Genomic DNA, 23,927 nt, shown 5'->3' with positions numbered 1-23,927 from the left:
CCCGTCAGGGAAGAGCCTGGTGGCTGGCTGCTACAAAGACTGCTGGGCCCCAGGAGGCTGACAGTAGAGGAGCACTGGGCAGCAGGGAGCAGATTGGGAGTGTCTGGCTCCTGGCTTGGGGGACCCTGGAAAGACATGCTGTGTGAGGTGCTGGTAGGGACATCTTTGGTGGCCCTGGGGAGCTGCCACTACTGCTGCCTCCCAACTCAGTCACCAGAGGAGGTCCTGGAGGCTGGGTGTCATGGGAATCTGAGGGATGGATTTCCAGAGTGCCCTGGCCACCTCCCGCTTGGTCCCTCATCCACTCCACGTCCTCCCTGCACGCACTTCTTGGTTGCTCCTTCCATACCTGCTTTTCTGGTTCTCCTAACTGCTGCCCTGAGGGTGAGAAAACCCAGTTCCAGGAACAGCCCAGAACTGGCACAATGTTCCTTCCTGGGAACCCCCTGGTGGGTCAGCAACTTTGGTGGGCAGGGGTCAGGATGACGATCGGAGGTGACAGTAGGGATCCCTGTTCTGCACCTGTTTGCATTTCCCTGGGACTAGAACTCACCACTCACATAGGCTCCACACTGCTGGGCAGCAGGTGGTCCCCACCCAGGCGCCTGCTCAGGACCTAGGTGTCTGCTCAAAGACCATGTGTGGCTTAGCATTGGAAGACATGTTTCTGCTCCTGCCAGTGGACAGAGAAGCTGCCCAGGCTCCCTGCCAGGGGCCACTTAGGGGAAAACACCTTCCTGCCTCAGGCCTGAACAAGCCCTGGGGCAGCCAAGAGGATGGGTCATCTTGAATTTCTGGTGTTAGTCCAGTTCACTTGGCCATAGGACCAGGTTTCCCATAAAGAATGTGGAGAGCAGCAGCTGGGATAATTTAGGGCCCAAAAGATACTTTCCTTAATCACTGGTGACACAGATACTCAAAGTGGAAAACGGATGTGGACACAGGGATCTCCAGCCCTAGAAAGGAGAGATGGGACCTGGGGATGTCCCCACCTTGCCAGCCTGTCTTCTCAACCCTCGTCTGGCACCTCTGCAGGTATGCACCGGGAGTGAAGAGAAATCAGGCGGGAAGTACTTGGAAAAACCTGGAACAAGGTGCCTCCTGCTCCCTAGGAAGCTGGGTGTGCTCTAGCCTCAGTTTCTCCATCTGCCCCCTGCCCTTCCTTCCACCTTTCCATGGAGATTCGGGTGGGATGGTGGGAGTTGGGGCCTTGAAAGGAAAACCCGAAGCCTCTGCAGAGAGCTGCTGCGGGAAACCGAGGCAGGAGCTGCCCCGCCCCTCCCCCTCCCGCGTTCCGGGACAGGACCGGCGGGGCGGGGCCGCGGTGGGCGAGGTCTAGCTGTGGGCGGGGCGGGCGGCCCAGCAGGAACCTGCGGGCGCCTGGTCTTGGCCAAGGAGGGGGTGTGGCTTCCCGGGACAGGACGGACGAGAGGCGTGGCCTGTAGGGGGCGAGGCCTATCGGGGCGGGTCTTCGGGGGGCACTTGGTCTCTGGGGGCGGGGCCTCCGGGGGCGGGGCCGGCGGCAGAGCGCGGGCTCAGGGTCCAGTTGCTGCGGCGGTGGTGGCCACCGCTCCCTGTCCCCGCGGTTGCTCGCGTGCGGGCCAGCCGGTCCGCGAGTCCCTCAGTGTGCTTTAGCCGGCGGGCCGAGCCAGCCAGGCCCGCGTGGGGAGCACCCGCCGCCCGCATGGCCGCCATCAAAGCGCTGCAGCAGTGGTGCCGGCAGCAGTGCGAGGGGTACCGCGACGTGAACATCACCAACATGACCACGTCGTTCCGCGACGGCCTGGCCTTCTGCGCCATCCTGCACCGCCACAGACCTGACCTCATGTGAGTGCCCGCGCCGTTCCCGTGCCCTTTGACCTCTTTGCACGGCCTCGGTGTCCACAAAGACCGGGAAACTGAGGCTTGTCCTGGGTTCGGGTAAGGGCCACTGGAGATGGGCCATCTGGGACTGGGAAGGACAGGGATCTGCAGCACAGCCCACCCGGGGCCGAGGCTGCAGCCAATGGCCTTAGTGTGCCGTCCATCAAGGGCAGCTGGGCCAGAGCCAGCACAGCCGCTGGCTTAGTCAGTGGTGACTCAGGCCAGTGTCCTGAGCTCCATTTGCACCCCTCCCTGGGAAAGGCCCAGCAGAGCTACCCTTTGGGCCCTCTGAGACCGGGTACTGTCTGGCATCTGTGACAAGACCTTGGTCCTTTCAGGCATCTAGTGTAGGTGCTGCCCCTCTCCCCAGCCTGCTCAGGCTTCTTGGGGAATGCAGCCCAGCATCACTGCCCAAAGAGGCTGTCAGAGCAGGAAGCCCAAGACCCCAGATCCTCTTGGCAGCCCTCTGCACCCTGGGGTGAGGGGGACATGAAGAAGACTGGGGCTCCGTTCCTGGGAGCTGCAGGAGGTGGGCAGGGGCTAGAGGGCAGGCCCTCTCTCCCAGGAGGGTCTTGGCATGGGTGGCCAGGAGTCTGGCTTTGCTGCTGGATCTTGGCCCATGCTGAATCTGTTCCATCAGCTATTCACTCAGCAAATGCTCTGGCTGAATGACTGGAACCAGGGCTGGGTTGCCGGTGTGTTTGCCAGGGAGGTCTTGGGACTGGTTGAGACCAGAGGCAGCACCTTCTGGACCTGGCCTCAGGCCCCCTGCTGTGCAGACAAGGAAACTGAGGCCCAGGGAGGTGGGTCCTTGCCAGGTCACACAGCACTCCAGGCCGAGCCATGCTGGCACCTTGCTCTTCCCCTGTACCAAGCTCTGCTCTCCCCAGAAAACGAGTCTTGAGCAAGAGGCTGTGGCTCCTGCCCAAGGTAGTGATGTAGTTTTGTGGAACTGCCTAGGGGATCTCTATGTGGCACTTCAGCTGTCTCTGCTCCCTGCCCAGGCCTGTGCCTTGGTTGCCCTCGGAGGTGGACATGTTGGAGCAAAACGTGCCACCACGCAGAAAGCCTGAAGCTGAGCTTTGATGGACAGTGGGCCGGGGGCGTGGTCCTGGGAGAGGGACCTGGAGTGGTGAGGCTGGCAGGCTGAGCTCTACCGGGGGTCCCACTAATGTTGGCTGGTGACTGAACCCAGGCAGCCCAGAATGGGCTAGGGTAACAAGTCCTGAAGCCTTCCAGTGGAGGGAAGCTGGTGCCACTGTTGGCCGGCCCAGCAGCCTTGGACACGTATAACTGGACATTTGGGGCTTTTCTGGCCCTGGAGAGTTTCCATCCGCTCCCAAATTTCTGGGGTCAGAGGCTGGATGTGCTTGCGCCCCTGGTGTGGTGCACACTGCCCATAGGGAGCAGATCTGTGCACGTGGAGTATGCACTTGTGTATGCACGAGCAGGCGCCTCATACCCATTCATTTAACTGAGGGCTGCTGAGCACCTGTGGTGTACCCAGCACTGTGCTGAGTCTCCAAATGCAGTGAGTCCCATCTTACTTAGTCCCAGAGTCACACAGTGAGCAGGCAAATGAATCAAGGCTCAAGGAGACTTCAGAGAGTGGAGGCCACCACAGGAAGAGGCGGCTGGTTGAAGCGACCCACGGCCAGGAATTATCTTGTGCATGGCTGGCTTGCTTGCTGTCTGTCCACTGGACTGCCCCTTGCAGAGGTGGAGGTGCTTCTTTTACTCACCGCTGTAGCCCATATGCCCAGAACCCTGCTGGTGGATGGAGCCGCACAGGTAGGGGCATGCAGGTGGGGCTCTCTAGATGTAGTAGGAGCTCAGCAGGGGCCTGTGCACAGTAGGGAGGAGAGGAAGCCACTCAGTCCAAGAGACAGCTATGGGTGATGGGGCCTTGAGCCCAGGGCTGCTGGGGCTTCGCGAAGCTGGAAGAGGCCAGGAGATTCCTGGAGCGAGCATGCCTGCCCTGGCCTTGACGTTGGGCTTCTGGCCCCAGGACTGAGGGAGCAAGTTCCTGTGTGTGGAGCCCCAGTTTGTGGCCGTTTGTTGCATAGACACAGGTTTTGACAGGATTGGTGGCCATTGGCTAATGGAACACCCAGTGTTCAACACTGTGTCTGAGTCTGAGTCCTAAACATCCTGGCCTGTGCCTCCTGCCTTGCCTGGCCATGTCTCTGGGCCAGATGGTGGCTGGGGCAACTTGTGAAGGACAGGTTTTGGGGGGAACGCTGAAGTCAGACTTTGGGTGAGACCTTGGTCTGGTGAAACCCAGCCCCTAACACTCCTGTCTTCCTCTTCTTACATGAAGACCCCCTGGTAGCAGGAAGATGGATATCCTGTCTTCATATCCCTAGTTTTGCCACCAGGAAGTCCTTCTCTTTGTCTGACAGAAGTCCTTCCTGCTGCATGCTGAGCATGTTTCCTCTGGCCCTCAGTGGAGAGCAGCTGTTGGGGAAGCAAGTATGGGGCACTGAGCCAGCCAGGTGGGGTGCCCGGCTCCTGGTTGTGCCCAGCAGGTTGAGGGAGTTCACATGAACTGTATCCCTGCCCCTCCCACCGGAAGGTGTGTGTGAATCTCCACTTGCGGATCCGGAAATAGGCGAGTGCCCAGTCAGCTGCCCCGTGTGCCCCAGAGCTGTAGATTTTCTGCAGGCAGCTCTCCAGGGTGTGTGCCTACAGGGTCCGTTTCTACATGAGCCACAGCTGCCAGCTGCCAGGTGACTCCAGAGCCACCCAGAGCAAACAGCCCCACCCTCCCCAGGGAGAAGTGAACCCGTCAGGGCTGGAGTTCCTGCAGGGTGGCCCCTTCCCCTTCCAGGCCTGACCAGGAACTGCCCCGGGGCTCTCTGTGGCAGCTGGCTAGGGTGGAGGGAGTGGGCAGGCACTGTGCACCTGCCCAGGGCCCTTCTGGTGGTCAGGGAAGCCTGGCAGCTCTCCTCTTGGGATCAAGGATGCAGAGTCCTTTTTTCAGGATTTGAGGAGCCCTGGGGAGGCTGAAATGAAGTTGGGGTTCTGCAGACACCCCACCCCCAGCCTCAGTCATGTGGCAGAGTGACCCGAACATTCTCCAAGCCTCCTCCCCAGCTCTGGAGGCTGGTGGCTGAGGCCAGAAGCAGCGGGTGAACTAGGAAACCTTACAGAGCCCTTGGGTAGTGGCTCCCTGTGTGGCAGGACTCCCCCAGGGTCCCCAAGGCTCTAACTTGCCTCCTGTGGTGGGGGTCAGGGGACACTCACATGGGAGGCCCCACCAGAAGCTTGAGAGGCTGCCCTCTCTCCCTCCCTAGGCGGGAGTGGGGGTGACACTTGTGGCTGGGCTGACCTCCCTTCCCCTCCCCCGTAGGCCCTGTGGTCACAGGAAGCTGCCTGGGGACAGAGGCCTTCTGTTCCAGGCCTGAGGGCCTGCTGCCCAAGCCCCTGCTGCTGCCTTCCGGCCAGAGCTCTCCAGGATGGCTCCCACCCCGGGGGTGGCCCAGCCTGCTGCCGCCTGGGCTGTTGGTCTGTGTCTGAGTTTGCACTGTCCCTGGATCCTGCTCTGCTTTGGGGGTGTGGGCCTCTCTGGCAGTCTGTCTGGATCCCTCTGCCCCCATCCTGGTAGAATTAACTCCAGATGTGCTGGAGGTTCCTGGAAACCCACGGCCAGGGTCTTTTCCTCTCTGCCCACCTGCCTGGCTGCATTTGTTCCCAGAAACGAGCAACACAAGGCTAGGAGTATGGAAGGGGGTACCTTCCCAAGAGCCCCCAGGGGCTGGGGCGGGAGCCATCACCTTCCCTGGCTGAAGTTAACACTGCGTGGAGCTGCGGTAGCCTGTGGGAGGCAGAGTTGTACCTGGGTCTGGCCAGGCTGGGCACACACTGGACAGAGCTGACCGATGAACATGCGTGACTAACCTGTAGGCCCACGGATTCATCTGTCCTGCTGGTGTTGAAAGAATAAACTATTGCCATGGAAACCTTCCTCAGCAGACACTGTGTGGATTCATTCATCAGCAAGCATGAATGGAGCACCAATTGTGTACCTGGCCCTGTGGTCCAGGTACCAGAATAACCTGATTTTCAATGATGAGAGTTGATCCAATCACCTTGTTCAAGCCCCGGTCTCCAAGTTGGGTCACATTCGAATGCTCTGGGGATTTGCACACCAATATAACTTTCTTGGAGGAAACACAATTCGGCTCCTGACGTCAGGGGTCCTGGCCATGTGGACTTCCTGGAGGGCTGGGTGGAGTTCCCACCTGACCAGTGATTTCCGCCAGTGCATTGGCCCCAGCTCAGCCCCTCAGGGACTAAGGTGACACCACCCGCGGCTGTGCTGAGAGGGTGAGCTCAGGCAGGAAGCAGCTTGGACCTGGTCCCAAGGGCCAGCAGTCCTGGTGTGCCCAGCCTGTGCCCTGTGTCCTGCTCAGAGTGCTGCTGCCATGACAGGAACCCTGGGTGCCTGACCTACCTGGAGCTGTGGATGCTCACTCTGGGTCGGGGGACCAGATGGCCCTGCAGGACAGGGGCTAGTCCCCTGGGTGGACAGAGGCAAATGCGGGAGGCTGGTGGCCTCCCTCTGCTTTGTTTGGAGACTAAACAAATTGTTCTGCTGCCTGCCCCACTGTGGCCTCTGTGCCGGACATCAGGCCTGCCCTTTGCAGTGACCTGGGGATCTGGAGAAGACTTGACCTTTCCAGGGAATGTGGGGGGAGGTGACTTCTGTGCCCAGATGCTGAGGAGCAGCAGGCACTGTGGACCTAGGGAGCTGGGCCTCTACCCGTGTGCTCCTGGACATGCTTGGGGCCCACAGGTGGGGGTGGGCCCTGTGGACCATGCCCAGGCAGCTGGACAGAGGCCACCAGCCTTGCGAGTGCCCCTGCACCCTGCTGTCATCTGTCCTGCCATCTCTCCTCACTCAGCGCCTGTGCTCGTGGGTGGTCTTGACATCTGGGACGCATCGCCTGGGAAGAGGTCCTCACCGGAAGCGCTGGAGGCTTCCTCAGCACTGGGCAGATTGATGGATGGCTGGCCCTGTGGTGTCCGCCCTGCCCTGCTGGCTCATCCGTACAATGGGCTTGCAGCTTGGCTCTTGGAGGGTTGTCAGGGCCTGACCTCTACTGGCTGACTGGTCTGGGAGACAGGCTGTCCCAGCCAGGTGGCCTCAGGTGCCCGGCACCTCCCTCTCCTCCGTCTGCCCTGCTACTGCACAACTATCATCTTCGGGGGCAGGGGAGCTGAGGGCTCAGTGAGGAGGGCTTGAAGGTCAGATGTTGGGCCCTGGGTGGGCAGCACCCAGCTCTTGACCTGAGCCTCTCATGCCAGGAAGCTTCTGGAACAATCCAACTCCCTGCGGTGGTCACTGACAGCCACTGGATGGGTCCCTGTTTAACCAGCTCACCCAGACTCAGAGCGTCCCCGCTGGTGTGCCGTGGGCCGTGGCGGGCTGCAGTTGGGGCATGCTGGGGAGGGTGGAGTCTGGAGTCAGCTGGAACTCCAGCAGGGCTGTGCCTGTGTCCAGGCTGGCCTGGGGCCCTGCCTCCAGGAGGCATGGAGGGGTCTGATGGCCCCACCTCTGAGGGTCGGCTCTCCCTGGAGGAAATGGAGCGCCTGGGGGGCACTTGGGAACACATTCCATCTTGAGAGGGAGCGGTTCGACCTAGAGGGCCTGGGCTCTGAAACCTGGCCTGGCTCTGCCTCCCGCCTCCTGCTGTGTGATCTGAGCACGTCCTTTAGCTTCTCTGTGTCCTGGTTTCCTCATCTGTGAGATGCACACATGACCAGGATCCACTCTGTGGGACAGGTGAATGTGGGGAGGGCAGGTGTTTGTGGAGGGCTGAGGACAGCTCCCCTCCTGTGAAAATAGATCAAGTGATGGGACAGATGGGTGGACAGAGTTGGGGGGCTGGCCTCCTGGCTTTCCATGCCTCTCTTTTTGTCTCTGTCCTCTGTCCTGGAGCCTCTCACATCTACCCCATCTTCTTGTCCTTGAGAACATTGTTCTCCCTGACCCACCATGCGTCATGTCACTGAACTTGGTGTTGGAAGCGGTCTATTCTGAGCTGTATTCTGGCCAGGCTGTCCTGGCCTCTGTTTGGGGGACCCCATCAGCCCCAGCCCTCTTGGATTCTGAGCTGCTTTGGACATGAGTTTTTTGATTTTTTAAAAAAATCTTCCAGAAACTTCAGTGCCCTCCGGAAGGAGAACATATATGAGAACAACAAACTGGTGAGTCCCCCACCTGGCCCCGCCCTCCCAGCCCAGCCTCAAAGCTGACCCCGACCCCAGGCAGTCCTCCCCTGCTGCACAGTAGTCCCAAGGGGGCCTGAGATCACTGTCCAGGTCGGCTGCCAGCCCTGAGCCGGGCGGCCCAGCATTCCAGGAATGGCCTCTGATCTTGGGGCCTAATCTCTCAGGTCTTCTCTCTTCCTCAGTGGGGTGGTGAGGGGGCAGGGAGTGGCCAGGGAGCATCCCAGCCACCCAAGACGGAGAAGGGTCTTAGGAGGCTGTGGGAGGGCAGGGCCCTGGGGGTCCTGGGTAGGCCTTGTGGAGATCAGCAGGAAGGGTGTCCCTGAGCTGAGGGCGCCTGGCTGGACAGGCAGGGAGGCATCAGGGTGTGGGAAGGACATGGGCTTACTCCCAGCCAGATGGGACCCCTGGGAGATGGAGCTGGAAGCTGCTCCTGTGGCTGCTGAGGAGGGGCAGGGATGGCCGCCCATCGTGTGGCCATGGACGGAGCAGGATTCTGGCCTGTTTGGAGGAGGGGCAGAGGAGAGGGGAGCCTTGGGTTTGGAGGCAGCAGGACGAGCTCACTGGCCTGCAGATCTGTGAGGGGCAGGCACCCTGTTTTGGATTTACATGGGGGTGGCCTGTGAGTCCAGAGCAATTTTCATGCGGCCACCTTTGGTGGACGGGTGCTGGCCCTGGTGGATGGAGCCACCTGTAGCTGCCGCCAGGGATTTCCAAGTGAGTCCAGGAGACGGGGCAGCAGGCTGGGGTGCTTGGGGCCTAGCAAGGAGGGAGGCCAGTGGGAGGGCTGGGCCAGACCAGAGGTCAGTGGTTGGAGCCCCTGGGGGATGTGTGCTGAAGGGAGGCAGTGGATGGGGGGAGGGGCTGGGGGTGGTGCTGAAGCCAAGATCTGCCATGTTCAGTATGCCGTAGGTGCTCTGTAATTGCAGGTTTCCTGGCCCTCCCCAACCCAGTGTCTTGTGTCCCATCTCAGCCTCCTCCCCTGTGGCTTAGGCTGCTAGGAGACAGGCTGCCCTTGTGTCCCTTCTGCCCCTGGAGGCTCCGGATGGGTGTTGGCCATGCCCACAGAGGCTGCTCCCTGGCTGGAGCAGAGGCGCTGCTCAGGCAGCTCAGGGGACTCTCCAGGGTGATGTGGCCTTGGGGACCCCCTTCCAGAGCCCACCCAAGCTTGGTTTCCCCTGAGCAATTTCAGGGCAGCTGGAATTCTGATCATCTTTTATAGTTGGGTGAGCTGAGCCCCGGTCACCCAGGTGGGCAGGGCTTTCTGGGCTCAAAGCCAGTTCTTGCCTAGGGCCTTCGCTCCCGTGTGGACTGGGGGCTAAGGACGAGGGCTCTCCTGGCCTGCTTCCTGCTGACCCCTGCCCACCTTCCAGGCCTTTCGTGTGGCTGAGGAGCAACTGGGTATCCCAGCCTTGCTGGACGCTGAGGACATGGTGGCCCTGAAGGTGCCTGACCGGCTGAGCATCCTGACCTACGTGTCCCAGTACTACAACTATTTCCATGGCCGTTCCCCCAGTGAGTCCCTGTCCTCCTCCTGCGCTTGCCTGGGCTCTCGTGGGGTCTCCTGGGGACCACCAAACCCATTTATGCTGCAGCCATGTGGCTCTCCATCTTGGGGTCCCTGCCCAGCCCCCCAGTGTTCTGACATCCAGCGTCGTCCCTGGGGTGGTAGTGGGCTGAGAAGCAGGGAGGTGGCCTTTCTGGGCTCGCATTGTGTGGAGCCCCGCTAAAGAGGACTATGGTCTTGTCCCAGCATGAACGCCGAGCCAGGCCCTGGGTCCCTCCCTCTCCGCTGGCTGTGCTGGGGGTGGTGTGGCTCCTGCTCACTCCCAGGGCCTCTCCACCCGGGTCACTGCCCATTCGCACCTCTGCGCTTCTGTGCCTGTTGTCCAGTGCTCATCAGGCCCTGGCAGTGTTGCCCTGACTCCGGGGCCACGAAGGCTGGGCTGGCCTGGCCTGGCCTGGCCAGGGTGGCAGGCCCGGGCTTTCCCCAGGCCTTTGCCTGCTGAGCTGCTCAGTCTTGTGCCCCCACATTCCTCCTCTAGGCTTCAGAAATCCCCGGAATCGCTCTGGGCACAGAGCCAGCCCCGCCTGGTGGAGAAACAGAAAAGTCCCTTTTGCCTGACCCCAGATCGGGCTCTCAGCGGGGAGTGGGTGTGGGGCAGGCCGGGCTGCCCTGGGAAGAATGTGCCCTGGGCCGCCCCACCCAGCAAGGGCCCCAGGAGGTCCACCCTGCCCCTCCCTGGCACCAAGCCCTGTGCTGGACACTGGAGGCTCTGGGGGAACCAGGGACCTTCCAGGGCAAGGGTGCCAGCTGGGTGGGAACCCCTGACCCCGTGTGTCTCTTGGCAGTTGGGGGCATGGCTGGTGTGAAGAGGCCCCCGTCCGACTCCGATGAGGAACCTTCTGGAAAGGCCCCGTGCCAGCCAGCCAAACTGCCCGCACATGCCCCAGCCCGGGGTCTACCACTGTCTCCAGCTAGGACAAACCCCGTGGTCCAGAGGAAAGACGGGGTCTCCGAGGGCCCACCCCTGAAGGCTGTAAGCACCCGACCAGCCCTCCCTCTGGTTTTCCCCCAGCTCTTGTGGGGCTGTGCGTGGCCCCAAACCACAGGGCTCGAGGTGGGTGGTTCCCCTTGGGGTTCAGAGCCAGGACAGCTGCAGCTGCTTCTCTAGAGCTTTCTGGGCTGGCTCCCTCTCCCCTGCTGACTCCTTCCAGTCTGCACAGCAGGGATTATCATCCCCATTATACAGACAGGTAAACTGAAGCCCAGGGAGGTCATGCAGGTGGAGCAGAGCCCAAACCCAGACCTTTCTGGGCTCACAACCAGTTTCTTGCTTCCCTCCTGGGATGGTAGGGGTGCAGACTGGCCCTTACGCCCAAGGCCAGCTGGGCTGTCAATGGGGCTCCACGTCTCAGAGGTGGAGACTGAGAGATGTGTTAGGGCTCCCCCTGCTGTCCCTGGGTGGTCATTCAGGCTCTGAGGAGCTCAGCCTCACAAGACCAGCATCCTGGAAATGGGCTTGAACCCCTGTGTCCCAGCTGGAAAAGGAGGACCAGTCTGTCCCCGGACCCCCACCCCTTCCCCAGGACCACTGAAGCCAGACCTCCACTCCCTCCCCAGGGCTAGGCTGGAGGCCCTGAGCTTGGATCCCTGACCGGCCCCTTACTCACTGTTCTTGCAGCGACCTCAGTTTTCCACTCTGCAAAATGGGATCTCCAGATGCCGTGGGCAGCTGGTGTGGGGGTGGGAGGGTAAGTGTGTCCTGGCTGAGACGGGAGGCTGGGGAGCTCAGCTGGCACTCAGCCACTCCTGCACCTTTCCCAGGGCCCGGCGGTGGCAGGCAGCTCCGTCAGCAGCAGCTGTGGGGTCTGCGGCAAGCACGTGCACCTGGTGCAGCGACACCTGGCTGATGGGAAGCTCTACCACCGGAGCTGCTTCAGGTGGGCCCGCCCCTACGCCCAGGTGTGCACCTCCCCTGCCAGATCCCTGCCCTGGCTCCTGTCGCCCTTCCGTCTGGCCACATCCTGCTCAGTCTTACCAGTTGCTGGTGGCCAGAGATGCCCAGCTGTTCCCTGGTCCCCAGGGCCTGATGCAGTGTCCCAGTGTCCCCTGGGAGAGGCCCTTCAACTGTCCTTGCAGACGGGCTGATTCCATCTCCCCAGGCCCTCTCAGACCTTCACACTGGGGCTTTCTACCTTGTGGCCGTTGACAGCCCTCTCCTCGGCCACCCTGTGGCTCCCAGGCTGGGAGGCAAGCCCCAGGGCCTCCATCTGCAAGACTGGGGGTGAGTCAGCCCCCAAAGTGGGGCATAGAGTGACTTGTGCGTGTGCCGACAGGAACACTCTGGGGCTCCCACACACCTAGCGAGATTCTGGGTGGAGTCTGTGACTCACAGCAGTTACGAATGTGAGAAGAGGGTTTGTTGAATGAGTCAGTGACCACATGTGTAGACACAGGAGTACATCCCTCTGTGCCCTTGGGAAAGTGAACGAATGAGCAAGTGAAGGATGAGTGACCAGAGCCCCTGGTGACCTGCAGGTGCCAGCAGTGCTCCAACACGCTGCGCTCAGGGGCCTACCGAGCCACGGGAGAGCCGGGCGTCTTCGTCTGTACCAGCCACCACCCCAGAGCCGCCTCTGCGTGCCCCACGTTGCCAGGCCCAACCTCCAGGCAGACGGGGGCCGTTCCTGGGCACGCCTGGCCCCCCAGCGCCCCGCAGAAGACCCAGGAGACCAACGGGCTGAGGGAGGCAGCCCCAAAGGCCAGGCCAGCGGCCCAGGAGCCTGCAATAGGCAACAAGGCTGCCCGGGGTTTTGTTCCAGCTGCATGTGACCCTCCAGCCACCTCCTCCCACATCCGTGTGGGGAGCCCAGCAGGGCCCAGGCTCTCCACGAACCGAGTGGCCTCCTCTGTGGACAGCAAAGCCAGCACACATGTGACCAACAGCTCCCCAGTGGGGTGGTCGTCTCCTGCCCAGGGTGCAGTGGCAGCCAGCTCTCGTCCTGCTGTGTCCCCAAGTGCCCTGGACCCTCGCCCTGCTGCACCACAAGGTGGGGGAGCCCTTCAGGTGGCAACTGCCCAGACCAAGCCCCATTCAAGCTTGGTGCCTCCAGGCACAGCGGACCCTCCAGCCTGGACCCCCACAGCCTCCAGGACCCAGCAGGCCCGGGAGAAGTTCCTCCAGACACTGGTGCCCCCCAGCAGTGGCCCAGTAAGCAGAGGCCCTGCTGCTGCAGATGCCCCTTCCCGGGACAGCGGCAGAGAGCAGGCCCTGAGCGTTCTCAGGAAGGCCCTTCCCGGGCTGAGGGAGGCTGGCACCCAGGCGCCGCGCAGGTAGGTGGAGGAGGAGCCTAGGGCACAGTCACTGCCTGTCCACCGCCACTGGGGCCCCCGAGAGGCCAGAGGGTTGAGGGTCAGCTGGGAGGTTCTGGGCCTTGTGGTCGCAGAGACTGCATTTCCCCCAGCCTCTGTTTTCCCATCTGGGAAATGGGGAGAGAATTACAGGAGCCGCTGGGCTTGGTGACGGGCTGCCCTCTGCACGTGCTCAGGTCTCATGTGCAGTGACACTACCCCCCGGGGTCTGCTATGGGGCACACACAGGTCAGTGTGGAGGACCCTCGCTTTATAGATGAGAAAACAGGTTTGAGCCGGGGTGCCACGCTGGCAGGGTCTGAGTGCCGGCCATTTGGTGCATGTGCAGTGCCTTCCCCTGGACCCTGAGCAGGTGTCAGAATGGGGACAGTCACTGTTAGTGTCAGAGCCGATCACCGGGTAGCTTCAACGGCATAGTGTCCTCTCAGTCTGGAGGCCAGAAGTGTGGCATCGGGTTGGGGGTAGGCCGTGCTCCCTGGGAGGCCCCAGGGGAGGGGCCTGGGCCTGTGGCCGCACCTCTCCATCCTCCCACGTGTCTCCTCTGTCTCTTGTAAGGACACCACTCCAGCCAGACCCTATTGTAACGTGACCACATCCGCAAAGCCCTTTTTCCAAATAAGGTCCCACTCTGAGCGTCCCTTTGGACATGACCTTTAGGGGACCCTGCTCCATCCAGCGCAGTCACCTAGCGAGTAAGGAGACCCCACCCCAGCTGGTGACATGCTGTTTGCTGCCTCTGTTCTCCCCTTGGCTTAGACCTGCCTGATGGCCCTCCAAACTGGTGCCCAGACTCCCAGGGCGGTCACGGGGATGGGAGGAGCGTGAGCCCACCTGCCCTTCCCGGGGAGTTGCCTTGCCCCCAGCAGAACCAAGCGCCTGGCTTGGGGAGGTGCTGGTGTCCCCACCCTGGGCTTTGTGCCAGCAGCCTGGCTTCCTGCATGTGTCTTCATCCCAAGGAGCGCAAGATAGTCCCCAGGTGCGGCCCATGTGGAGGCCTTCTGCCTGCTGGGCCACACAGCTTTGAGCTGCTGAGGGCGGCTCTGGGCAGGGCCTCCACAGTGAAGTCCCCAGTGCTTCTAGGTCCTGGCCTGTGTGGGTTGTGTCTGGGAATATTTTGAATCTCAGCCAACACTGGATTTAATGGCACATCAGCCACCAATGTATTCAAGTGCCATAAATGATGCCCATGGCCCATCCTTTGCTGGGCGGACTGTGCTCTGGAGGGTGGATGCTGGGAATTAGCTTTGGGAGAGTCTGTGTGGCTTCTGCCTGGGATGCTGGGAGGAGATCCTGGATCCTCCCCTGCCTGATGCCTGCTCTCTTACCCACAGGCCCAACCCAGTCGCCACCCCTGCCTCCAATCCCCATCCCAAAACTGAAGGGCCACGAGCAATTCCCTCAGCCCAGCTCCCACATTCAGCGACTCCCCAGGCTCAAAGCCCCGCTTCGAGGACGGAGCTGCCTCCCCCTCTGCGTGTGGGCAGCACATCAAGGTCATTGCCCCAGGTGGGCGGAGGGCACTTGGCCGTATCCTCTGGGGTAGGCCGGACAAGTGCTGCCTCCAGGCTGAAGCCGGAGGCCCCACCTGCAAAGGGTAAGAGCCTTTTTGGTGTGGACTCCGCTGCCCTTCTCCCTGGGCTGTGCCTGCTCGGCTGCTGTCGCACAGCCTGACTCTTGGTCTTGCTCCAGGGCCGGGAGAGTCTCTGTGACAGTAGCCTCAGCTACCCTGGGTTCTTGCTTGCTCCCACGTGGCTGTGGCATGTGTTCCAAAGGGCCTCGCTGCCTGTCGCCATTTGCCACGCAGTGTATGCTTCTCCTGGCCAGGGCCTGGCCCAGTCCCTGTGGCTGCTGTCCTCAGTTGAGATTCTCAGTGGTTCCTGGTGCCGGCTCTGTCCTAGTACGAGACTCCCCTCTGTCATGAAGCCCCCATGAAGTTCTGCTGCCCCGGAGGCTCTGGGCCACGCTGTCCTCCCTGACTCAGGGCCTCGAGGCTTCTCTGGGTTCTGGACTTTTTTCTAGACATCTGGTGGGTCTTAGAGGTGCCCGTGGTACCATCGAGCTGGCTCAGAGCTGGCAGTTTGTACTGTGCAAATTGTTTTTCTGGATCTCTCCATCGCTTTGGCTGAGTCCCCGCTGACAGAGCCACCTTCAGGTCTGAGCTGGGAAAGCTTGCCGATGGGCAGCCACAGCTTAGCCGTTCCTTTCCTGGGGGCACCCACGAGTTCCCGGGGCTCACCTCACACACCCCTGCCCAGAAAGCAGAAGAGGAAGTTGAGGCTCAGAGGGGGCCAGGCTGGAAGCCCCGTCTCTGATGCCAGTTCAGGGCTTCTTCCTGAACACTGGGATCGCTCTGGGGGTTTCTGAGGGTAGGTGACTGCAGGAAGATGCGTTTCCCGGAAAACACCTGACTGGGAAGACCCTTGTTACGAATTGGCTCCTTGGCCCTTGACCCCGTTCTTCTACCCAGGCCCAGGTGCCAGCCACCAGGAAGGCCAGGAGGATGGGCCAGAAGGATGGAGGGCCCGCCTGAAGCCTGTGGATAAGAAGGCCCCTGCTGGGAGGTGAGGGCTGCTGGGTGGGGCTCGCCTGCCTGGACCCCCTCCTGCCTTTGGGGTTGAGTGGGCACAGGGTCTGGCACAAGAGGTACTTGGCGAAGGCTGTGGGAGCTTGACGACACGTGTCAGCACATTTACTCACTGCGGCACCCATGAATGCACGTCCCTGGGCCCTCAGACGTACCCAGCAGAACCTGGCTCACACCAGAGGAACGACAGGGATCAATTTCACACCAACTGAGTGACAGGGGAGTATTCACACCAGCTGAGTGACAGGGGAGCATTCACACCAGCTGAGTGACAGGCAACAACTCACACAACAGCTGAGGATGATTCATAGCAGCCAAGTGATGAGTTGACTCACCCAGCCGGGTGACAGAGGGCGAGTGGCAGGATGACTCACACCAGCTGAATGATAGGCCTGTTCACACCAGCTGAATGATGGGACGGACAACTTACACCAGCTGAGTGACAGGGGCCAACTCATACCAGCAGAGTGACATAGGAGCACACACCAGATATCAGGCAGCAGGTCAGATGGACACAGCAGCTCACATGCACGTGCACACGGGTTCTGGGCTTGTGTCTGGTCACCTGTGAACACCTGAGCTTGTGCTCACATCCGTGGAGGGGGTTCACAGGTGAGTATGTGGAGGTCAGCACAACTGTGTGCCCCACGGGGTCCAAACAGGCTTGGCTCTTGAGCGGGGAGGCAGATGACCGCCTGGAATATCCCAGGCCGCCCTGTCCTCAGGCTGCATGCTTCCCTCCTGTCTGCCTGTGGCTTTGGGAGGCTGTCTCCGGGGTCCCCTGCCTGAGCTGATAAGGACTATGGCTGCCCTGTGCTTTCTGCCCAGGTCTTTGGAGCTGAAGGAGCCCCGGGGCCTGGCAGAGCTGAGGGTGAGAGAAGCCCCCAGGAAGGCCTCAGGCAGCTCTGATGGGGGTGTCTGCATCACACTGACCCCTGTGCGGCCTGACAGGACACCGAGTCCAGCCGGCCCTGGGTCTGGCCTCTCAGGTAATGTGGACTCCAGGCACCTCTTGGGGTGCGGTCCTAGGTGCGTGCCATCCTCTGGACTGTGGCAGGAAGGGGCGTGGTGTTCTCAGTGGAGGCGGGGCATGCACGTGCGCAGGCGTGTTCTAGGCGGGATTCCCGTGTGCTCAGGTGCGGAGAGTGTACACCTGGATGCGCTCAGGTGTGGGGTCCGGTGTGTCGTGTGTCTGTCTCTCCGTGTTTGCTCCCATCACTCACAGTCATCCCACATCTGGGTCCACCTCTCAGGTCACTTCCTGTGTGGCCTGGAGCAGTTGCCCATCCTGAGGGTCAGTCAGGATGCTGCCCTCTAGGTAGACAAGGCCAGTTCGGGCAGAATGTGGAGTGGGGGGATCGTGGGGCTGTCCCCTGGGGAGGCCCAGGGTGTTGTGATGTCAGCCATCTGGGGACACAGTGCTCCTGGTGGTCCCTGGCCTGACGCGTGGCTCTGTCTCCTGCCTGTGGGCAGCCGCTTCCCCCTCCCCGGCCCCCTCCCCCTCCCCCCGCAGGAGACTGGCTGTCCCTGCCAACCTTGATGTTTCTGCTGACTGGCTTCAGCCAGACCCCTCTGGGCAGGAAGCCCTGGCCAGGAGCTGGAAGGAGGAGAAGCCCCATCCTGAGGGCATGCCAGGTCAGCCCGAAATGCTTCTGTTTGGGGCGTGGACCAAGGGAGGCTTCCTCTGAGGAGGAGATGCCTGCTGGGGCTTTGGAGGGAGTGTAGGAGCTCCTTGAGCCCAGAATGGGGGCGGGGCCTGAGGACCGAGTCTTTTCTCGTGAAGAGGGTGGTAGCACTGTCCTGGCAGCCTGAGAGTCTGGGGTGGCCGGGGGTGCTAGAGGGGGTGTCTTCCACTGCTGATCCAGAGGAATGTGGGGACATGGTGGAAGGGGTCTGGGTCGGCTGTGTGACCTCTTGTTCTCTGGGCACCGGCAGGGACTGCCTGGGTGCCTGTGGCTGGGGCAGGCAGCCAGATAGTGGCGCGGGACTACGCGGGCCGGCAGCCCTGGGTCACACCCTTCCAGGCTGAGTCCAGGTCTCACTGGGCCTGGTGCCCTGAGGTCCTGGAATTCAGCCTGATCTTTCTCTAGGGAGGCCCTTGGGCCCGGCCAGCATGTCGGCTCTGCCTGACAAGAAGGTGCCCTCCCCTGTCAGGGTGAGTAGACTGGCAGTAGGCAGCCCTGGAGTCTGGCCCCTGTGCTCTCCACACCACCCTTGGTCCCCGGCTACACCCAATTGTCCCCATCACTGCCCTTGGTCCCTAGCTGCACCCTGACTACATCCCCCAAGAGGAGATCCAGAGGCAGGTGCAGGACATCGAGAGGCAGCTGGACGTGCTGGAACTCAGGGGCGTCGAGCTGGAGAAGCGTCTGCGGGCGGCAGAGGGAGGTGAGCCAGGCCCAGCCCCTCCCGAATGCCCTGCCTGGCTGGGGCATGTCCTTGGCCCTGGGACCCTGACCCAGGCAGAAACCCCTCGTGCTGGGCGGGGGGCTGGAGCCCCGGCAGTCCCTCCCTGCGTCCAGCCAGCCTCTCTCCTCAGATGACACAGAGGACAGCCTCATGGTGGACTGGTTCCGGCTCATTCACGAGAAGCAGCTGCTGCTGAGGCTGGAGTCGGAGCTGATGTACAAGTGAGCGTCCCGCAGCCCCGGCCGCCACAGGGCCCTGTCCCCGAAGGCTCGGGCAAGAGCAGCCGGCTCAGGCCAGGCTCAGACCCCTGTGCCTGGCAGGTCCAAGGACCAGCGCCTGGAGGAACAGCAGCTGGACCTCGAGGGTGAACTGCGAAGGCTGATGGCCAAGCCCGGTGCGTCCTGTGCCCCTCCTGCCAGGAAGCCCAGCCCAGGGGCCACAGGGAACCGGCCAGCCGAGGCTGCCCCGCTGCCCCTGTGGGAGGCCAGTGGCCCCAGCAGGCAGGCCAGGTTTTGGGTTTTAGCTCCTCCACTTCCTGGCCGCCTGTCCTCTGTCCTGGCTTCTGTCCCTTCCAAAATGAGACATGTGGCACCCTCACAGCTGGTGAGGCAGAGTGAGTGGTGTGTGAGGCGCGCCTCCCGGTGGCCATTACTGCCACCCTGTCCTTGCTGAGGCTGGGCCCTGAGCTGCTTCCGTGTCCCACTGTGGTCAGCACTCAGGCTGGCCAGTCCCTTCCCCCACCTGCTGCCTGGAGCCCGCTCGGGGCCCAGCACTGCACCTTCCCGCCAGTGAAGAAGCCCGGGCAGGACCGGAACGCTGATGGCCGGCTGTCCTCACAGAGGCTCTGAAGTCACCGCAGGACCGGCAGCGGGAGCAGGAGCTGCTGAGCCAGTACGTGAACACCGTGAATGACCGCAGCGACATCGTGGACTTCCTGGACGAGGACCGGCTCCGGTGAGGGGGCGGGGCCAGGGAGTGTCACCAGGGACCAGGCCCCTCCCAGCCTGGCTGCTCTCACCTGCCCCTTCCCACCCCTCAGGGAGGGGGGACCCGTGCAGTCAGGGGCGTCCCTCAGGTGGGCCCCTCGCCCCTGGAGGCCCCCTAGGCCACTGTCTCAGGTCCTGGCCGCAGAGCTCCTTCTTGCCCCAGGTCCCTGGCCTTCAGGGTTAGCTTGTCTGGAGGAACCTTCTGCTGTGGTAGAAATGTCCCTTTATCAGGACTGTCCCCTGGCCACGTGTGGTTATTGGTCACTTGTCCTGCAGCCTGTGCAGCTGGGGAGCTGGACCTAAAATTTTATTTTTAGTGTAAATTTGCACAACTGAGTGTCTTCACTGGGTCGTGTGGCTTCAGGGCTGTCCCCAAAGACCTTTCCTGTCTCATGTGTCACATGAGGACTTTGTCTGGTCCACGCAGGGTCAGCAGCCAAGGCTGAGCCCAAGTAGGAGTCTGAAGGCATTTTTACCTGGGTAATTCCAGGTCCCCTGCTGTCCCAGGTCACCAGTGTGGTCAACCCAGGGCGCCTGCTGTCCCAGGTCACTGATGTGGTCAGCCCAAGGCCCCCTGTTATCTCCAGGTCACTGGTGTGGTCAGCCCAGGGTCCCTGCCTTCCCAGGTCGCTAGTGTAGTCAGCCCAGGGCACCTGCTGTCCTGGGACACTGGTGTGGTCAGCTCAGGGCACCTGCTGTCCCAGATCACTGTTAAGGGGCTGGGCCTGGGGAGGGCAGGGGTCTGCCCTGGTGGGTAGAGTGGTGTCAGCTCTGGCCTCTTGTTCTGGAGAGTGCAGGTGGCACAGTGTCAGGTGGGGCCAGGGCTCTGGTGGGAGGGGACTGGAGACAGTGTGTCTCCCCTGCCCTGTCCAGGGCATGTTGCCTCACGGCCACCCGTCTCTGTTCCAGGGAGCAGGAGGAGGACCAGATGCTACAGAGCATGATCCAGAAGCTGGGTATCCCAGGGCTGGGCGGTGGGGCAGGAGCTGCCTGGGAGCGGGTCCTGGGTCCAGACGGCAGCCTTGGTGCACAGGCTGACTCTCTCTGGGGAGCCACTGGCCACCACTCCCGGGGCCGATGGCTGTGGGTGTGCGTGGGGCACTTGCCAGGGATGCTCACGTGCTCAGTGGGGTGGGCACTCTGAGGATGGGGTACAAACCTGCTCTGGACCCTGTCTTTCTGCAGCCCTGGAGGACCCAGTGGGTGGAAGGGAAGGACATTCCACAGCGTCTGGCATGACCTCACTGGCCTTTCCTCCCCTCAGGTCTCCAAAGGAGGAAGTCCAAGTTCCGCCTGCCTAAGATCTGGTCTCCTAAGAGCAAAAGTGGTCACCCTGATTGAGCTGCCTGCCAGGGGCTGCAGGACCTCTCTGGACCTTGGCCTGGGCAGGGACTGGAGGGGGCACTCGGGGCCATGAGCCCTGTGCCTCTCTTTCCTGGTGGTTTCAATAAAGAAACTGACAGATGCCCCCTGCTGTCCTGCTCCCCCACAGTTCCTGTGTGTGCTGGGGGCCCAGCACTGGACCAAGGGCCCTTCCTCCGTCCAGCTCTACCCAGGGGGATGTGCTCTGTGGCCTTGAGTAGGAGCTCACCCTCTCTGGGCCTTGCCTGGCCTCACTAGGAGGGTGTTCCGCCTCTGGGCTGCATGAGAGGCCCATGGGAGGTGGGGCTGGGGCCCTGTGGCACTGAACTCCGGCGGGCCCACTGGAGATGTGCATCTCAGTGGCTGACATCCAAGACCTTGGGTGTCCCAGGCACTGGTGGCTGGACCCTGGAATGCAAGGGTGTGACTGGCCAAAGGAACTACAGGATCATGGTCTGGGAGCTTGAAGATGCAGAGAGGCCAGAGGGAAGAGTCAGGAGACTGGCTGCCCCAGTTGTCATCAGCCTGGGCCCTGGGCTCCAGTATGGCCAGCTTCCTTGGGCCCTGGGTGCTGTGAGCAGTTCTGAGCAGAGGCCCCAGGGCCTCGGTATTAGAGTGAAGCTGGGAGGGGTTTGGACGGTGGGCTCCCAGACGAATGTCCTAGACCTGACCCATCAGGGGACCTGTGGCAGTGTAGCATCCTGGCCACCAGGGGGAGGCAGAGTGCCACGCAGCGGGGATGGGGCAGCCCGGTGTACCCCAAAGCAGCTCCATTTCCAGGAGAAGGACATTGAGGCTCAGAGAGGTGATACAATACCCTGAAGCTGCACAGCAGATGCAGGCCTGGGACTGGAACCTGGGGTGGGACTCTGGGCTTCTGGACTGTGCCCTGGAGGGGTCATGAGCGCTCTGCGGGGGCGGTAGGTCAGGAGGGGAGCATGGAGCTTTCAGGTGGGGAAGGAAAGTCATCCAGTTACCACCTTGGGCACCTGGGCTGGCCTGCTGGAGCCACACAACTCTAAGGTACCCCTCAGGGCAATACTCCTGACCTGGCCATCAGGGGACCCCAGGAGTACTGTGGGGTGCCAAGTGGTGCTGGCTAGACGCCCTGGTGCTCAGTAAATGGAGCCCTGAAAGTCAAGGCCCCCAAGCACTGACCGACGGGGCAGGATGCATTGCTGCCTGCCAGGGCCCAGCACCTGCAGCCCCGTGTGACATTGGAGGCAGGCCACTGGGAATGTGAACTCAAGGCACCCCCCCGGCCAGAGGCTGGGCTCTGGCAGCCAGTGGCAGCAGTGCAGCCTGTGGGCCCCTGGGGTGGCCCCTGGGGCGGGGGCAGGGCTGGTTCATACTGCTCGCCCCCAGCTTTGAAGCAACCCACCCCCCACTGACCAGGCAACTTGCCCTGCACCCCAGATTGGAGCCGGGGGGCTCCAGAGGTTCCAGGGCCACCCTCTCCTGCCTGTGTAAGCGGGAGGAGCTTAAAATGTGTTCAGTCCTTTCTGTCCCCAGGAGTGGCCTGGAACAATGGTATTCCTGTGTGGATATAGGGTGGGGGCTAATTAGGGGAGGGGCTGCCCCTGCCCCCACCCGCCCCTGGGTCCAGAGGTCCTCAGCCCTGCAGCCCCCGTGGGTCTGAAACAAAGGCTGGATGGAAGGACTGTCCAGGCCTGGGAGCAGCAAGGACTCAGACCTCCTCAGGGGAGGTGTGGGGGGCGCGGCCTCTGTGGCTGCAGCAGGAAGGGCAGGGGCCTGTCCAGGCGCCAGCTCAGCCAGGTGGCCCATCTTCCCAGGTCCCTGGGGGGACTCCAGCCTCACCTCCTCCACGGCCCTCTCAGCCCTCTGCTCCCAGTGCCCTGGCCTCTGTGCCACAGGACTCTGCACGTACAGGGCCCCTCTGCCTGAGCCCTCAGGGCCCACGTTCAGGTCTCTGAGTAGCTGTGCCCTCCTGGGACAGGAGGCCTGGTCCCTCAGCCCCTGGAGCTCACCTTCTGGCTCTGGCTGTTGGCCATCTTCCCTCTCAGGTGCAAGCTCTGGAGGCCAGGGGTTGCCTGTCCTCCCACCGTGTCCCCTGCTCCAGGACAATGCCTGGCCTCTAGTGGAGCTCGGCTCTCTGAGTGGGTGACTGAGTGAGCCAAACCTGAGTTCCAGCTGTGACGCAGGTTGTCAGCACCCTCTGGCCCCCACTTTGTCACCTGTGTGAGGGGAAGAGCAACGTGGTCTGTGTCCACTGGCCATGGAGACCGCTGCTGCCTGACTCATGCGTGCTTGCCGAGGGACCCAGGGAGCCGCCTGCCTACCCCGGAGCTGAGCGCACTGGTGAGGACTTGGGGGTCCCTTGGGGGAGCTTTCTGGGGCATCCCAGAGCTGAGGGCCACACCTGGAGCCCAGGACACAGCCTCTACTAGAGCCAGACTCCATCAGACCCCCCAGTGTGTGTAGGGCCCAGGGCAAGAGTTGAACCCATAGCCCACTCAGCTCTTCCTGAGGGCCGGGTCCTGCCTGCTCACATGCACCTCCCTTTGGGCCTGGGTATGTGCTCAGGGGGCTCAGGAAGACCCCCAAGGGTGACAAGGGCTGTGTTCTGAATTCTGGAGCCCTGGGAATCTGGAGCAAGGTGTGGGAGGCGGCCACGTGGCTCTTTCTGGAGACTCCTAACCCCACAGGAGGTCTCGGCCAGAGGACAGGGGCGGCCTGCTGCCTGCAGGCAGGGCCCTTCCACCTCTGCCTGGTTGCTGCCTCCCGGGGCCCTGCTAGTAGAGGCCTTTAACCAGGCACTGGAAGCCCGTCTGTCTGCTGGTCCACCTGAGAGTCTCTCCTCAGGCTGGTCTTCACCGAGGAATCCCAGTCTTCCTGTCCCAGTCTGGAGTTCCGGGTTCTTCACTAACGAGGTCTCCCAGGCGGGCTGGAAAGCTTGATGAAGACGGATAGAGCGAACACCGGCCCATTAAATTGTTAATAAAGAATATCACACACACACCTTAATCTGCAGCCGTCCTGACACTTTATAAAGTACATTAGGATGTAATCCAATTGAAACTGCAATATCGAGAACATCTTATCTTATCACAAATTGAAATTATATCATATTCCTCTTTTCTTAAATTAAAAAGCTAAAACCTTTTCGTTTGCTCTCACACGGTTGTGTAAAACTTAATCAGTGGTTTTAACAACATTATGTATCCATATGGGCCATTTCTATTCTCATTTATTTACGAGGGAGAACTTTCTAGAAAGTGGCGGCTGGATTTGTGAGTGGAGGCGCTGGGCAGCGGGGCTGGTTCCCCGGGGAGATGCCCTTGGTCTTGTTGGCAGGTGGCTCGGGTCAGGGACACTGGGACAATTTTGGCGTCTGCGAGACCTTGAGGACAGGATTCAGAGCCTGCTGGTCCAGCCGTCTCCTGCTTCAGCTCAGGTTACCACAAAGCCCTGGCCGTCGAGGACAGCCAGCCCGGCTTTCAAAAGGGAAGTTCAGGTTAACAACTGTTGGTGGGGAATGGGGTCCTGTGATGTGGGCCACACGCTACGGTGGCTGTCAAGCACCTGGAATATGGCCCGTCAAATTAAGGTGCACCAGAAACATAAAACCCACATGCAGTCCACGGCAGATCGC

At 61.7% G+C, this 23,927-nt stretch overlaps 1 protein-coding gene across 6 annotated transcripts; it reads left to right on the top strand.

Moving 5' to 3' along the window:
• The first annotated feature begins 871 nt into the window (after positions 1–871).
• Positions 872–23,466, top strand: MICALL2 (MICAL like 2). 6 transcript variants are annotated; one of them, XM_079121759.1, is made up of 17 exons: positions 872–1,035; positions 8,028–8,076; positions 9,471–9,612; positions 10,450–10,637; positions 11,426–11,541; positions 12,140–12,934; positions 14,305–14,567; positions 15,441–15,534; positions 16,386–16,546; positions 17,031–17,192; positions 17,648–17,712; positions 17,822–17,945; positions 18,097–18,187; positions 18,287–18,360; positions 18,806–18,920; positions 19,826–19,908; positions 20,217–23,466. In XM_079121759.1, exons 1-17 carry the CDS (start codon positions 983–985, stop codon positions 20,291–20,293), a joined length of 2,652 nt encoding a protein of 883 aa, XP_078977885.1. In that variant the 5' UTR covers positions 872–982; the 3' UTR covers positions 20,294–23,466. The 6 variants fall into 6 exon arrangements, 5 of the variants coding, with proteins under 5 accessions (XP_078977885.1, XP_078977883.1, XP_078977884.1 ...); XM_079121757.1 differs by lacking the exon at positions 872–1,035 and adding an exon at positions 1,520–1,827 and having other exon boundaries at positions 20,217–23,465; XM_079121758.1 differs by lacking the exon at positions 872–1,035 and adding an exon at positions 1,520–1,827 and having other exon boundaries at positions 19,862–19,908; positions 20,217–23,464.
• The last annotated feature ends 461 nt before the right edge of the window (positions 23,467–23,927 follow it).

Source organism: Sciurus vulgaris (assembly GCF_902686455.1).
Source record: "Sciurus vulgaris genome assembly, chromosome: 18".
Lineage (NCBI taxonomy): Eukaryota > Metazoa > Chordata > Mammalia > Rodentia > Sciuridae > Sciurus > Sciurus vulgaris.
The sequence above is the reverse complement of the archived record's forward strand: the minus strand, read 5'-3'. Positions and strand labels throughout refer to the sequence as shown.